The 16,468-nt window shown below is 40.6% G+C and overlaps 1 protein-coding gene across 1 annotated transcript in view; it reads right to left on the reverse strand.

Moving 5' to 3' along the window:
* LOC105394842 (dynein axonemal heavy chain 3) overlaps window positions 1-16,468 on the reverse strand; it is a 78,517-nt gene that overhangs the window by 9,195 nt on the left and 52,854 nt on the right. The window contains exons 56-73 of the mRNA XM_048626630.1: window positions 15,752-15,865; window positions 15,108-15,285; window positions 14,516-14,620; window positions 13,971-14,132; window positions 13,521-13,707; window positions 13,005-13,125; window positions 12,569-12,736; window positions 11,955-12,190; window positions 6,500-6,683; window positions 6,108-6,244; window positions 5,610-5,747; window positions 5,029-5,266; window positions 4,557-4,673; window positions 4,136-4,226; window positions 3,587-3,837; window positions 3,300-3,457; window positions 2,656-2,815; window positions 2,060-2,242 (exon numbers count right to left, since the gene is read on the reverse strand). Of these exons, the coding sequence (XP_048482587.1) occupies window positions 2,060-2,242; window positions 2,656-2,815; window positions 3,300-3,457; window positions 3,587-3,837; window positions 4,136-4,226; window positions 4,557-4,673; window positions 5,029-5,266; window positions 5,610-5,747; window positions 6,108-6,244; window positions 6,500-6,683; window positions 11,955-12,190; window positions 12,569-12,736; window positions 13,005-13,125; window positions 13,521-13,707; window positions 13,971-14,132; window positions 14,516-14,620; window positions 15,108-15,285; window positions 15,752-15,865 (2,928 nt within the window). The remainder of the gene's footprint in view (window positions 1-2,059; window positions 2,243-2,655; window positions 2,816-3,299; window positions 3,458-3,586; window positions 3,838-4,135; window positions 4,227-4,556; window positions 4,674-5,028; window positions 5,267-5,609; window positions 5,748-6,107; window positions 6,245-6,499; window positions 6,684-11,954; window positions 12,191-12,568; window positions 12,737-13,004; window positions 13,126-13,520; window positions 13,708-13,970; window positions 14,133-14,515; window positions 14,621-15,107; window positions 15,286-15,751; window positions 15,866-16,468) is intronic.

Here is a 16,468-nt window from a genome sequence, read left to right on the forward strand (position 1 = left end):
TTATTAAAAAGCGCGTTGAGCGCTTGTCATCTGAACGTGGTCTAGAGTGGAAGCAGTCGTGGCACTGCTCCAGCTGCGCGCTCATGACGGCCAGCCCCTGGGTGGCTAAGTGCACCCCGTGCAGCGTCTTACGGACCACGGAGGTCAGGCGGTAGTAGCGGATTAGTTCCTGCAGGGGTTAGTCATTTGTTTATTTGACTAAATACTTTATGTATTGTATAAATGTGTCAGGTGCACTCCGTGCAGGGCCTGGCGGACTACTGAGGTCAGGCAGTTGTAGCGGATTAGTTCCTAAGGGGTTAAAGTGGGTAAGGGTTGATTGGATGATGGAGGTAAAATCAACAGTGGGTTTCTCTCAAAGCGATTGCGTAGTTGTAAGTACCTTATGTATAGGTAAGTGCTTTCAAAAACAAAATGCTAACGTATCAATTTTGTGGTTTCAACAATGACCGCTAGGGGATGCGTGTTTTGAAACTATACAAGGCCAGAACGCAGAGGTTGGGACTGCTCGCGTATATTTTCAAATTAAAATGGTGCCATGATTTACTTGAAAGTATACAAGGCCATTACGCACTAATCGCGTATATTTTCAAGTAAGTTGGGCCAAAATTATGGCTTGAAAATAAACTGCAGCAGTTACCACTGCGTACTAATCGTGTATATTTTCAAGCGCCAAGCGGCAATGCGAGCACTTGAAACTATACGTGATTAGTTACCAGGTAGCCCTTTTGAATTGTTGCTCTCTCTTTCTTTCATGCGAAATAGTAATAAGCCTATTGCTTTCTAAACATTGCATCATCATTCCGCACTTGGCATTAATTTCGTAACGTGTTTTTTGTTTACACCGAAAGTTAAAAAGTAAATTGATATTAAACTGTAGAACTGTTGTTAATAGTAAAAATTATCTCATAAGAGGGTGTAGAACAATTCATAAAAGACAATTACGGTGAATTCAAAACTTGATGAAAAATATGTCTATTTAAAAAAAGATTAAAAAGAAAAGATTTAAAGATTTATTTATTTCACCAAAAACATACGTACAAAGTATATTGAGCGCTGTTTTCCGAACTAGATATAAATCTGTATTTCAGAAGACAGTTGTCTTCCAGATTAGGGCCTTACTGGTAAATAAACAAAAATAGAACACAAAATCAAATAATAATTTAAATTAATTTTATAACCAGTGTGTGGGTGTCTGTGGGCGCGTATTTGTGCGTATGTGTGCGTGTGTGTGTGTGTCCTATCTACCTACATACCTACTACACTCACGAGCAATGAATAAGTCCAAGTAGCAAAAATTCAACACCAAATGACCCTAATTTTTTTAAACCATTAAATTTAAAATTTGATCAAAATTTACTATTTTAGTTGGTTATAATAATATTTTGATGCGCTGTTAAATGCACTTTAATATTGCCGACGGCGTCATTAAGCTAGTCTTATCCGTTCAGGAGTGTAGTAGGTATTACTCTTAATTCATTTAAATAATAAGATATTAGTAGATATGCTTACTTGCAAGCATGATTGCTATAAATATCAATTTATCAATAAAATTAGAGCTTGTTCATCTTTATTTATTATCATTTTATAGGTATGACAGGCAGAACAAGTCAATTGTAGTAATTTACATTTACCGAAATAGTTAAGTAAATTACAATCAGCATGTAGGTATAAATTATATGCGACAAGTACGCCAATCAAGCAATATGCGTAATAGCAATGTATATTTTCAAGTACGATTCAGTAAATACCAACTTGAAAGTATACGCGATTAGTACGCACAAATCGTGTATATTTTCAAGTAAAATAATATTTTTTTTCACTTGAAACTATACAGTGCTATAGTACACTATGGGTGCGTTCTGGCCTTGTATAGTTTCAAAACACGCCTAGGGGATCGCGAAGAAAATTTTAATACGAGTATGTACCTATGTAATTTATCATGACATGGCCACAATAACAAATGCAATGAGATCCATGCGAAAGTTTTTAAATCCTGGAATATACCTACTTACTTTAGGTATGAACTGTTATTTCAACTAAAACAATAATCACTAACCTGTCTCAAAACAGTATTCATACTATTCAGATACAGCGCCGGATATCTCTGCTCCACGTCTCCCACGTCGAACGGCGGCGGCAGGCGCGCCAGCAGCTCGCCCGTGAGCTCGACCACCAGCCCGCCCTCGCCGCCGCCGCCGAGCGAGATGGAGGTCTGGGTGAGGAGGGTGCCGTGGAGGAGCTGTGGGGGTGGAAGAGGGTTGGTTAATAACAGTTTATTCCAATTGTGTAACTGATTTGGTAAATAAACTATTTGTAATGACATGACACATAGTTAAATATAGGTGTTATTATTTTAAAAGGGCAATGGGTAAAAAGGAGGGATAAAATCCTTATGGAATTCTCCTTAGATTGTGATGTTTATTGAGACTGAACAGGCGTGTTAATGGCCGTTTTCAGGGTTAGACGAAGGGTTTAAAGGCTGATGCTGCCTTGAGAGAGTACATACGGGTAGTTACTTTTACGCGAGCGTAGCTTCCGATTGTAGCCCGTAGATTCACTACGGGCTACAATTAAGCTTCCACCATCAAATACTACTGCCATAGATCCCTTCTGGGGACAGAAAAGACGATAAACTCTCATAAACAAACTCACGGCATTAGCCTCCTTATAGTCCTTGGTGATATCGGCATTGTTATGCAACCCGAACACCTCTGGCTCTGTGACGTCGGGGAAGGACTTGATGTGTTCCAGAACTGACGAGTAGTCCATGCTGCGAGGCATGCGGTACTTTCCGCTGCTTGAGAACGAATAGCTGGGAGGGAGGAAAGAAGTTTACATTAAATGAATATCTGCAAGCTGCAGCAATTTTCTGCCCTAGCTGGATAAATGCGAAGATGAAGGCTGGCTTCGGGTTAGGTAGGTACAAAATGTAGTAATGGATTAGTGCTGTAAAAAATAGATCGCTTCCTTTCGTCCAGGGCGGTATTTATACTGAATCACCCGGCTATAAAGTGGCACTGATGGCGATAACGAATCGATGACTATGGAGATAGATCAGTTCTCGAGTGGAGATATCAGACAAACGTAGTTTGGGAAGACCTCTTAACCACTGAACTGCTGATAAAATGACTAACTGCCAGTTTCAATAACTCTATCAACCGTTGACTATATATTAGTTAGGTACTTTCATACTATTTCTATTTTGATTAAAGTTACAACCTGTCAAAATCGTATGAAAGTAACTACCAGTCATCGATAGATAGAGTTATTGAAACTGGCAGTAAAACAATCCTCACTTGGGATCCCTCGTAACAGCCTCATTGTAGAAGGTGCTCAGCAGAGACAGTATGAGCCGGCGGTCCTTGTCGTCGGTGACTCGCCCCCCGTAGTTGCACTCCCCGGCCAGGTAGGTTAGAGCTACGAACGGAGTCTCCGTGTAGTCTGTTAGGAACATCTGGAAGAGATTGGTGAAATTCACAGTAATCTATGCCCTAAACAGTCAGCAACTGACGCAAATCTGAGTAGCTTTAACCACAGTGAAAAAAAACAAAACCATGCTAACAATATAAAATTTCTACATTACCTGCAACTGCATAATACAGATGCTGAGGTCACTCTCGTTAAACTCGTACTGTATGTTCCAGCCAAGCGGCCCAAACGCTCTCCGCTCCTGCACTATCGCATGGAAGAAGCACAGTGCGAAAAGCAATCTCCTCCAGTCCTCGGTCCGGGGGCACGAGATGTAGAACTCGGGGTCGCATATCGGGTCGGATGTGTAGGAGCGGTACATGTTGTTTTTCAGGCCTTTTGGAGCTTCGTTGGTCATCTTTACGCCTGTTGGAAAATTCGTTTGGATAAGACACCTTCAAACTAAAATGATGGTTTAATGTAGCCGTCAATACCTATTGTATGTATCATCTTACACCCAAGTCCGGTTGGATTCACGTGCTTTGACTATTTTTTCAGTCATTTTTTGAATCTATCTATAGGTACCGTAGTATGGGCGGATATATCCACTGTATTCGTCGCACGGGCTATTATTGCATGGTACGAAGTATACCTAGGTTAGTAAATATAGTAGGTACTTAATAAAGTTGAGTGTGAGAATGTTATTTATATAAGTAAGTATTACCATTCTGCAGCACGGTGGCGGGGAAGGCGGGGCTGGGGTACGACGTCAGCCACAGCCGGAACGAGGGGTTAGTGGTTTGTGGAACTATCACCTGTTAGTCACACATGCAAAGATGATTATGTTATTTGTTAGTAGTAAAGCAATGGACATTAATTAATAAAAATATGGCTAAGTGCAGTTATTTTGCATACCATCTGCTATTTAGACATATGAATGTATTGGTTTGTATTTAAACTAGGACTAACACTAATAGGCGCTTGGAAATGTCCCTCTGTAAATACAGGTTTGGGACGTTTGAAGTTGAATGTGCTATACCCACGCGACGCCATTAGTGCTCGCTATGCTGCTCCGTCACTATTCTTCTAATGTGGCAAAGAACTCCAACTTATCTCTTGCCATGATGATATAAGTAAACACATACCTCGGCACAGATCCGATCCAGCTCGGGCATCCAGGAGTGCATGACGTGGCAGTTCTGCAGCGCCACCCAGCCGCCTGTGGTGCACGCGTGGGTGATCAGGCTCGCTGCTATCGGACCCTGGGAATATACAATCGTCGTTAGCAAATATGCCTTCGTATACCGGCCTCTTTAGAAAATACGCACGGCATGAATTCGTTGAAACATCGTTTTCACTTTAAAGTTTCTACATAGTGTTGCAAAGGTGGTATAGTAAGCAGACAGAGGACACAGGGGTCGATGTAAAAAAGCTTTTGTCAATTGACAATATTATTATGATCTCGTAAAAAAAACTCTCCCAAAAAGTCACGTGACCAAAATAGTTTCTATGAAGAAGTTAAACATTGTTAATGATGAATTATTTATTTATTTATGATGATGTTAATGCCCTAACGTTTTTTAATTAATTAATTAATTTATCAACTAAAATACTCACCTGCCCCTGCCCCAGCGAAATAGTCTCAAAGCTGACAGCGCCCTTATCGCTAGCAAACTTGATCAGTCCAGACATGGGGTCAGCCCCCGGAGACAGTATAAATATGAGCGGCGAACAACAGTGGCTGTCTGCATACGACTTGTCGAGGTCGAATTGAGGCGGCTGTATGAAGTAGCGGCCCATTTGGTGAACCACGTAGGCTTGGACTAGAGGGATGAGTTTGTCCGGACGGAGGCATCTGGGAAAGAGGTTGTGAGGGGGAAATGTTAAAAAGAGGTTTACCTACAGGTTGAAATTCATGATGATTACCTTAGAATGGCCCAAAAACAGTTGTTCCAGACAGGTAGTACAGTAAAATTCACAGGTAGGATGTCAGGTATGACGATCATAGTATGAGAAGTCTGATAAAAAACCACTAAATCTAAACAAGCTGCGAACACAAGGACTGGGCTGGTTGCTGTGTTCAGGATTGCGTAGCGCTAGCTCGTAAAATCCCTCGGTACCACAAAGGTGCCATAGAATCAACAAATCTAAAACTAAAGTAGTGTTTCCTCAGAATGACCTAGCTATTGAGAGCTTACCTTAGTATGACGAGCTTGGTGATCCCCTCCACTTGGTCGTAGGGCTTCGGGAATGGCGCCTCGTGCGGCGCCGCCAGGTCGTACAGCTGCTTCCACTCGGGCAGCCGCTTCACGAAGTGGTCCTTGAAGCCGGACAAACTGAAAACAAATAAAATGTACTAAAAGTCTTCGAAATGTTTCTATTTTGGAAAGCGAGGCTCTACTATGTAGTTGTATCTGATGAGTCAAGGGTAGCAGCTAGAGGCTTCAAAGACTTTATTTATCCCCTAGCCTAGCGCAAACACTTCGCTGCAGAGTGTAACTAAAAATCGGGATGACGTGTCACCTACCTATTCCCACGTGGTATACGCTGACTACCCGTTCCCCTGGGCAGTCAGCGACTGACGCTAATCTGTCTGGCCAATCCTTTCACTACGATGACCCTAGTCTAGCTCTTATACTCATCACAAGAAGATTGAATTATTAAAATGGGGATTGAATCATCAACCCATCATTTACCCGGGAAGGAGACTGCACCTCACGACCTCGGCCCACGCCTTGTCAGTGAGCCAGGCGGGCGCGGGGTTGGCTGGCGGGGCCTCCAGCACCACACCACCAGTCAGCAGGAAGGATAGTAGCTCCTCGTTGATTTCACCCTGGAAATGTGGAAGGTGAAAATATGATACAAGAAGTGGTGTTGTTTTGGATTATAGGTACTAAAGCATGGACCTCATACTCTGCAAGTATCTATAACTATGGGTGTAAGTATCCATATCCCGCAGTTGATATAGTGGTCAGAGTACCAGCTCAAGTACCAAAGGTCCATGATTTGAATCCCGATTAAAAATATGTTTATAGACCTCGTGTGTATGTTTTGTGTCATGTGAGAAGAAATACTGAACTCCACATACCTTCGGCCGCAATATCCCCAGCGTAAGAACGAGAGAGAAGATGAGCTTGTCCTTCTCGAACAGGCTGCGACACACGTTGTCGTAGATGCTCCTGGTGAAGTAGGCTATGAGCCCGTCGAGCCGCGTCTTCAGGTCGGTCGACTGGGGCGAGTTCACGATCGACTGGTTGTATAGGTTTATGAACCTGTTGGTAGATAGAGACTGTGATTGAGTTGGCGCCCAGAACTACACAGGGTGTTGCGAAATAGGTTTAGTAAGCCGAAAGGGGAAACTCAGGTGGTCATTCCGGATTCTTTTTTATGTGGATATAGCCAGGAACAACAGCGATTTAGCTCGCGGCCTATCACGTGAGTACAAATTTATAGTGATGAAAAGCGCGTGGCTCGCTTGTTAGTCAAGTATATGACGATTAGATATATGTATATGTTTCTGTTCCATGTAACTAACATAAACATGTGTAAGCTGCAGATTTGGCGTTGTGCCCGCAATTTAGAATAGTTGTTAAAAAGTGCTGCACACTGGTATAAATAAAGAAATCTTTTAATCAGATTTGTATCTATGCCAATGACGATTTTCAAGTTTATTCTTATCTATGCACAAGCATGTCTGACTACATAAATAGCATCCCTACTGTCAAACTTAAAATAAATTTTTTTTTTTTTTTTTTTTTTTTTTTTTTTTTTTTTTTTTTTGGTCTACAAAACTGAACATAATCTACGCAATGTAACTTTAAACAATTAAAAGAACTTAAGATTATATTCTACTAGTTGCAGACACAGCTTGCGTTTCTTAAAATACTTAATAATTTAGGTGGCACATGCTAGCCAAATTACATTAATATTAGGGTTAATCTTGATTACTAGGGAATATGATTATTATTATATTTACAAAATTTTCTTCAGACTACTTTTAAGTGAGGTAATAGAACTACAGAATATATCTATTTCGTCTCTGATGTAGTTAGTGGAGGAGCACATACGATATATAGGTGAGTGTAGACCAAGATTGGACTTCGACTGAGGTAGGCTGAATGTTTTGCGGTTTTGAAGGCGGCTGTTTGAGCGAGGAATAGATAAATTTACTCTCTGTAGTAATTCAGGACAATTAATATGCCCGTGAATTATTTTAAAAAGAAAGCATATGTCCAATAACTTTCGACGAGTATTTAGAGGCGACATTTTGTAGTACCGAAGACGATCAGAGTAAGAGTCTAATGTTCTACACTTCTGGTCAGAGTAAGCGAGATGGTAGAGAAATCTTTTCTGGACTCTTTCGATTCTATCAATATGAACCTGATAGCTTGGGTTCCAGACAGTACTGCAATATTCTAGGATTCCGCGAACAAGAGTATTATAGATGACGACAGTGACGGAAGGCTGCTTTAAAGATTTCATTTGTCTGTTAATGAAGCCGGAGAGTTTTGAAGTTTTATTTATAATATTATCTATATGGTGGCGGAAACTGAGAGAGCTATCGATAATAATACCTAGGTCACGTATGCTGTTGACTTCCTTAAGACTTGTGTGGTTGATGCTGTAATTAGCTGGCATTGGGTGTTTTTTCCTTGTGAATTTTATGTGAAGACATTTCTCAGCGTTTAATGACATGCAGTTATCTGTGCACCACTTGTAAATATTATTTAGATCATTTTGGATTAATTCACAGTCCTGAATGTCACTAACGATACGATATAATTTCAAATCATCTGCAAAGAATTTAAATTCAGATTTAATAATATTTGATAAGTCATTAATGAAAATCAGAAAGAAAAGTGGACCAAGGTGAGACCCCTGTGGAACTCCAGATGGTACTGGTTTTTCCACAGATCTGAATCCTTTTATGTAGACAAGCTGCGAACGATTGCTCAAGTAAGATTCACACCATCGCAATAAGGATCCGTGAATACCCATTCCTTCAATCTTCCTCAATAAAAGGCTGTGGTTTACCAGATCAAACGCCTTACTAAAATCAGTATAGATAGCGTGTACCTCATTCTGTTTGTCTAATGCATCAGAGAGATATGAAACATAGCTAACTAAGTTGGATGCAGTCGACTTCTTTGGTAAGAACCCGTGTTGGTTTTCATCTATTTGGTTTTTAACGTGGTTTAGAATGTATTTTTGGACTAGTGATTCAAGCACTTTGCCACAAACAGATAGGTTGGAAATGGGTCTATAGTAGGCAATATTGTTATAATCACCTGATTTGTGTATAGGAGTTAAATAGGCCAGTTTCCATTTGGTAGGATAAAAACTTGTCTTGAGTGAGAGTTGAAATATTTTAGTAAGAGGTTTTACTAAATTACAGGCACATTTTTTTAGAAAAAAGGGTGGTAATTGATCTGGACCTGGGGCTTTATCACTATCTAATGCTTTCAGTTTTTTTAATACTTCTTCTTCCGTTATTGTGAAATTATCTAAGGCTAGATTATTAGTTACAACGTTGTCACCAATTAATTGTGTGGTACTTCCACTTATACTATAATTACTGTAGACTGACTGGAAATGTAATGAAAAAAGATCGCATATATCCTGACCTCCTTTAGCCATTGTACCATTTAACGTCATTTCATTAGGTAGTGAGTTACTATTGCGCTTTAGGTCGTTAACATATTTCCAGAACTTTTTTGGGTGTTGCTTTAGGTGATCCGCTGCGTTTTTTTTAAAATTAGTGTAACATTCTCTGATCAATTCATCACATCGGTCTCTTAGCATGTCAAAAGTCAATTTGTCTCTAAGGTTATTGAATTTTTTGTACTTGCTGTGGTACTTTTTTTTCTCTTTGATACATTTCAAAAGTGCAGGACTGTACCAGACTGGATACTTTTCATTTCGTGGTTTTCTCAGAGGCGTATGTTTCGAAATTATTGGCATCAAAGTTGCATAAAATACATCCACAGCTAGGTCAACATTAGAAATATTTCCCAGCTTTTCATTCCAGTCAATTGATGACAACACTTCATTCACTGCCTCATAATTAGTCAAGAAGAAATTCAGCGAGGGTATATTATTCGGTTTAATAATAGATTCTGACATTTTAACAAAGTTAACCTCGATAGCGGGGTGATGGTCATCTGGTGGTACTGCAGAGTTAGTGTCTTCTATAGGTGTAATAGAGATATTCAAGGGGAAATTTGAGCAGACTAAATCAAGGATTTTTCCGTTCTTATTTTTAACGTAGTTATATTGGTGAAAGTTATTGTATGACATATTATCTATACACATATTTTCAATTGAGTTTGATGAACAGGAGGGATACATAGCATTTGTGTTTGTGTCTGGCACCCATTCAGTGTTAGTTAGGTTGAAATCTCCAATAAGCAAAGTAATTGACGAATTGGGTACTTTATTATGCAATATATTGGTAAGATTGTTTAGAAATACCTGCATGTACTCATATTTTAGAGGAGAAGGAGCATAAACAGCACAGATATTTAGCATAGTTCTACCTATTTTAATTGTAATCCACAAGTCCTCACATTCGGATTCCCATTTAGTCCTCCGTAACACCTCATAATCCTTACTTATCGCAACCACTACACCACCTCCATCCCTTTTGTCCTTGTTTGATACGGTTGTACAACGATCGCGTCTGAAAATATTGTACCGATTGTCTAATATCTCACCATCAAATACCGTAGCATTCAGCCATGATTCAGTAATAATAATAATATCAAACTCATTACGCAAGCAGTACAAATAAAAATCTTCTGTTTTGGTTCTGAGACCTCTAACATTTTGATAATAAAGTTTGAGAGTGAATTTAATATATCAGTGTATAACTATTGAGCTTATATGTATATAAATTCTAAAACTACTTCATTTTAGTTGGCAATATAATAATTTTAAAGAGAGTCCAAACAGTTCAAGTCTTTAATTAGCTTTACTGGCGATTTTATGTCTTTGCGCATGAAAATACGTCCATTCTTGATCCATACAAACTCGTATTTTTTGTCTTTGGCAGTGATTCTGGCTGCAGCATGCAGTTTTTTGTTGAGAACAGATAGGTGTTCTACGACATAAATGGGATTCTTATCACCAGCAATCCCCAGATGAGATGTGTTCAGTTTCTCCTTCTCGTGTTTCTTATTGTAGATTTTGCTTGCAGCGATAAAGTTGTCTCTTATGTGTGGGCTTCCGAGCTTAACAACAATGTTACGAGGCCGCTTGCTTTCCGTATTCAATTTAGCTACTCTGTGAAAGTCTTTGATATCTCCTTCCTGTAGTTCAAAGGACACTGTTTTTGCAAGTTGCTTCACAACAGTTAAGATATTCTCGTTTTTGTATTCTGGCACACATTGGATTTCGAGATTGCAATCTCTAGTCTTCTGATCCATTAGGGCCAATGCACTTGTCACTTCCGATAGTTGAGCATGTAGTGCAGAGTTTTCCTTGATTAATTTAGACATAGTTGTTTTATTTTCCTCGTTTATCTTTATTTGGTCATCGTGACTATCAGATAGGAACTTCATAGATGTAATTATACCATCCATTTCTTCACGTATCTTGGAAAAAGTCACTTTGACATTATTTATATCATGCTGAATACTTGTCAAAGTAGTATTGTACGTCTCCAGGTGCAATTGCTGTTTTTCGAATTTATTATTCATCTCGATGCGAAGACTCCGCAATTCCGCCAGTATGGAATCCTGCTGCTGGGACATCGAAGATGTGTTAAGCGATGTTGAGCTTTCTAATAGAGCGGCACCTTTTGGAGGGACTGAGGTGCACTCAGGGCATAACCACTTTGAGCGTGGTGAAGCAGCTTCGTTAAAATTAACACATTCTTGATGAAAATATCGTGAGCAGTTAGTTCCCGTACATTGTACTCTTTTCTGGGTCACCAAAATCTTTTTTGGGCATAATGAACAGTGCATCATTTTTTTATCCGCGGACATAATTTTTCAACACAAGAAAAAAAATAAAAAAGATGAAAGTTGCTTCTCCCAGGATCGAACCACGGCTCACTTAGTCAGTGGGTTAGCAGACCAGTTGCCGAGACAACTACACCACAGTGCAGATGATGTACGTGGTGAAAATTTACGTTATGTGAATACGTTTTGTGAGTTTCTTGTGTATGAATAGCTGTTGACGAGTTTAATATATTTTGTTCGTCCACCCGCAAGTTACACTTCACTTATCACTGTTTATTGTTTTCAATGTTTTTAGTCGATTTCGATAGTTTACGCAGTAGAATCATTTACTACGGCTTCACTCGACACACACGCTCAGTAAGTTGATAAAAATTAGCACTAAACTGATATGTTTACTATTTTTAATTTGAAATTATCTTGGAGAGGTAAACAAACTAGACTGCTTGCAGTGGTACCAACCGAAGAAAAGAAAAAATAGAAAAAATATCCCTACATACTTACTATTACTATACCATTGCTACTTACTTTTACTACGATCCAATACAACGTTTAAAAACTCACATGAAAAGTTAACCAACTCACCAGTTCAAAGAATACTGATACATAGGGTCGATATTGCCCAAATCGGAGATGCAGAAGAACAGGACAGAGCTAAGTTTGGACACGGGCACGTAGAGTAGGCGAGCGTCGTCTATCTCTTTCTCTGTGACAGCCGCCGCCGCCTGTTTCGCCTCTATCTCCATAGACAGCACTTTTGATGAGGTGAGGATGCGATTGGCTGACTCGTCTTCTAGAATGTTGCCGGCTGATGATAATACCTGAGGAGTTGGTAAAATTATAGTTTTTAGATAAGCTGATAAGTTACGAAGGTTTATGCACTGAGTGATTTCAGTGTAGGATAACCATAACCATCTAATTTTATAACAGCTGTAAGATGTATTAAAAGCATTCACAACAGATGCAAAACGCCTGGATATTAAAACATCACCCTTGACACGGAAAGGAACATATCAAACAGTGGGCTATAAGCATGTTGATGATGATGATCTTCTTCTTATTCATAGCGTTCTCTGACAGAGAACCTGAGCTGCACAAGGACTAAGGTTTGTCAGTTGGTCACCGTGATGAAAGGATTAGCCAACAGACAGCAGCTGTATCATAACTTTATAACTTTTGCATCAATATCAACCACATACCTCTAAGATCTGATCCTCAATCTCCTTTAGCGTCCTCTTATTATTAGCCCCCTCCACTATGAGCTGGTTCTTCTTCCACTCGAGCTCTGGTCGGTCCTGCGCCACCACTATGCCCAGGAGCTGGTCTTCCAAGCCTTGAGGGGTTATCATGAAGTTCAAGAGGGTGACCTGGTGAGATGCAGGTGTTAGATACAGGTGTTAGTCACGTAATTACGGGAGTATGTGAGTTTTGACATACATTACTTATTTCAACGGGGGATGGAATTACAAGATAGAGATAAGTGGACTTGTGGAGTTGGCATGCCTTTATGCAGAAGTAGAACACAAATGTGGCCATAGACACAATATTAATATAAAAAAGATATAAGAGGTTGCGACCCAGCGCGTCAAAAAGGCACCAGCTCAGAATGTCCTATAACAAAAAATGCATAATTACCTTGACAGCGGTCTCGGGCAAGAAGTGCGGGTTGCTGAGCCGGGTGGTGATGTAGAAGCGGAAGTCATCGTGGTACTGCAGCGCCGCGTCGCCCAGCTTCAAGCAGAGCACGCCAGCTGACCTGCATGGATTTAAGAGGGTTAAGCAAATGAAATTGTATTCGGCTATAGATAATGATTGTTACATGGAGTTTCGCTTTTGGTGATGGAGAATTACAAATTCTGCAATATTCTGCATACTAAACATCTATGACATTCTGCAGCACAGAATAGATCGCGTTAATGAGCGAAAGATGAACAGCGAATGCGCAGCATAGCGTGCTTGAAGTAAAATGTGCATCAACTGCGTGACGGCATTGGTGCATGCTATGCTGCTTGGCCGCTATTGGTCTATTGCGGCAAGAACGCACTCCTCTTGCCTTCGTGCATAAATTCAAGATGGCGCCCATTTTTTTGTGTTACATGATATTTTAGGTGAACTATAGCTTCATGATATGATGTGTAGTAATAGACTCACTTGTAAAGGTTCCTCAATAACACAGGCTCCAATACAGCGTCCAAGGTCTCTCTGACATTCTCCAGCAGTACAGGATGCCCCATCTGTATGGCGGTCGACAGGACGCGGACGTAGTTTGCGTCGGTCAGCTTGATCACTTTCAGGTTGTTATCGCGTTCGAGGTTTTTCAGCCATTTGTTGGCTTGCTCTGGTGGGGGGAACAAGAATAAGGGTTACTTCAATGAATAAATACATCAACTGTAAAGATAAGAATCTTGAAATTTTCGACATATTTTTATGGTGGAAGTATGAAATGCCACAAGCATTAGGACTCTTCGGAAGTCAGTAGGTCATAGCTTACGTATCTTAACGTTCACGGAGTATATTTAGGTGTCGGTTGCCCAAAAACTACGTTTTCCGTTGAGTAATTTCATGGCAATTTCAATCAATATGGCTATAGTGTAATTATACCTTGGGGGTCAATCATGAGCGCCCACCGCCTGGCCCGCTCCACAATGATGCCGTTTTCCACCGAGAAGGCGTCCACGGGCAGCCCGCTCATGTTCCACGCGCGGATCACTACGGGGGACCCCAGCGTCGTGATGAGAGAGAAGGACGGGGAGCACGGGATCTCTGGAAGGTAATTGTTTAGAATAGAGCACCTAGACTAGAGAGAGATAGCACCTAAAAGTCAAGTAGAGATGAAAAATCTATATCTTATTGATATTATGCCTTGTTCCAGATCTAGAGAAAATAACAAATATATAAAATATACATAGCCACCAATCGAATCTTGGCTATTACGAGTTGTGCACGTTGTTGGCACGAGTTATACTAACATTTTGACACCCATTTCTTGTATTCCTACGTCTATTCTATCTCTTTCTTGACAGAGAAAAATAAGTAACTAATTACTTATTTTTTTCTGCTAACAAACATCAGTCATGAAACTAACATAACTAAATAAATTTGAATTTTTTAAATAATCATAAAAGACAATAAAATGAAAAACGTACTCAAACTGATGGCCTGTTCGTTCCATATGTGTATGATCTCGCGTCTGTAGTTCACGGTGTAGGGGCCCAGGTACGCGATGAACCCGGCCGACAGCAGCACGTCACCTGGAATTTAATTAAAATTCTCTGGATTTATAGAGGATTTTTGATTTTGAATTTTAAATAAATCGTGAGAAAAAAGACTCATAGAATAGGTCTTTGACGATGCTGATGATAACACAGGACTGAAACATGCAATAATACCATGCAAAAAAAGGTCTCCAAAATCGACCTCTCATTCCTATCATCAGAATTGCTTTTGACCTCCAACTTAATCATGTGACTCGATGGTCACTTTCTACTCGCTGCACCACTCCCATGCTACGACTCCAAATGAGAAAATAGGTACAGAATGTTTCTTGGAGTTTTGGCAAAATTTTCAGGAGTAAGTATGTTATACCAGGCATGGCCAACCAATCTACCGTAGTTAGTTCAGATCTACCATTTTTTTTCTGAATATCTAGGATTTCAAGAATTCGCACAGTGTTTCTTCCACCTGCGGTTCATTTGAGTTGGCTTCCCCTGCGTTTGTATAAAGAAAGTAACAGCATACCTATAACGTTGTCGAGCAGCAGCGCGAGCTGGTCGGCGAGCTGCCCCCAGCGCGCGCGCTCCCCCCCCAGCCCGCCGATCAGCTGCTCCGCGCGCTGCAGCTTGGCCGAGCACAGCGCTATCTCGTCTTCTAGGCCCTTCTTCTTGCGCGTCATGCCGGCGAACTCGTCGTTTAGGGCCTGTGGGGAGTGAGGAGTTAGATGGGTGAGGTTAGAAGATAAAGTCACAAATGTGTCGAGCGGATTCAGGAACATGCGAATGTAGCGTAGAATATCCTCTGGTCCAAAGGACCGAAGAGTTTAGACAGGTCGCCTGTAGTGACTAAAGGAATCCTAGTCAAGGAGTGGACGGTTGTGGTCTGACTAGACGATAATAAGAGCGCTGAAAAGTAGTTCGAATATGTGGACAATGACGGTTTTGAGACCACGGATTTAAATCTGAATGATCGATGACCAAATAATCTGCTGGGAAACGTGGGATGCCTTCCGGCCCTCTGCAGAAGAATTGCAGCAGGTGCTAACTCTTATGATGGCGCTTCTGGAGAAATAATTATTATGATAAAACTCTACTTTACTCTATAGTCCTGAGGGCCCATGTCAGTGGACTTTATGTGTGGTTGTATGTTCTAAAACTTCTAATACTCGCCTGTAGTTTGTCCAGCACGCCCTGCAGCTGCGCCCGCTTGGCGTTGAGCGTGTTCATCTGCGCCTGCAGCTCGCTCTCCGCCTCGAACAGACGGGCTTTCTTCGGCGCTACCACCTACAAACATTTCATGGAGTTGAATTATTTCAGGATATGAACTTGAATTATGGTGCGATACGGTCTAAGGAAGAGAGTTTGTTTAGACTGAGATGGACATATTTATGAAGTTTCCATTTAAGTAACAGTGAAGGAAATAATAGAAGAATGTTTGTTTTGAATTCGCCAAAGTAATAATTACAATGGGAACAATTAACTTGTGACTGGAGTGTAAACCTACAAGTTTTGATCATTCAAGGCGTGATCGTAATTGATTCGGAAATTTTACACTAAGGGAGGTGTTAGTGTTTTGTCATCGCCATCATCATTGTCACTTGTTTTATAATAGTGACCACTAGGGTCGCTAGTTAATACGTGCGCGTTGTTATCATTTGCCTAACATTTCTTTATTTTTAAAAAAAATTGTATTCCAACAATAAATTTACAATTTCAACATGGAACGTTAGTTTGAAAATGTGTCTTACCACATGGGAGTACTAGTTAATTTACCTTGATGACTCGGTCGTACACGTCCATGGCGCGCACCCAGCGGCACAGCCCCTCGCAGGCCGAGGACACCTTCGCGATCACCGCCGGGTCGAACTAATATAGACTCTACTGCCT

This window comes from Plutella xylostella, chromosome 17 (genome assembly GCF_932276165.1).
Source record: "Plutella xylostella chromosome 17, ilPluXylo3.1, whole genome shotgun sequence".
NCBI classification, from domain to species: Eukaryota; Metazoa; Arthropoda; class Insecta; order Lepidoptera; family Plutellidae; genus Plutella; species Plutella xylostella.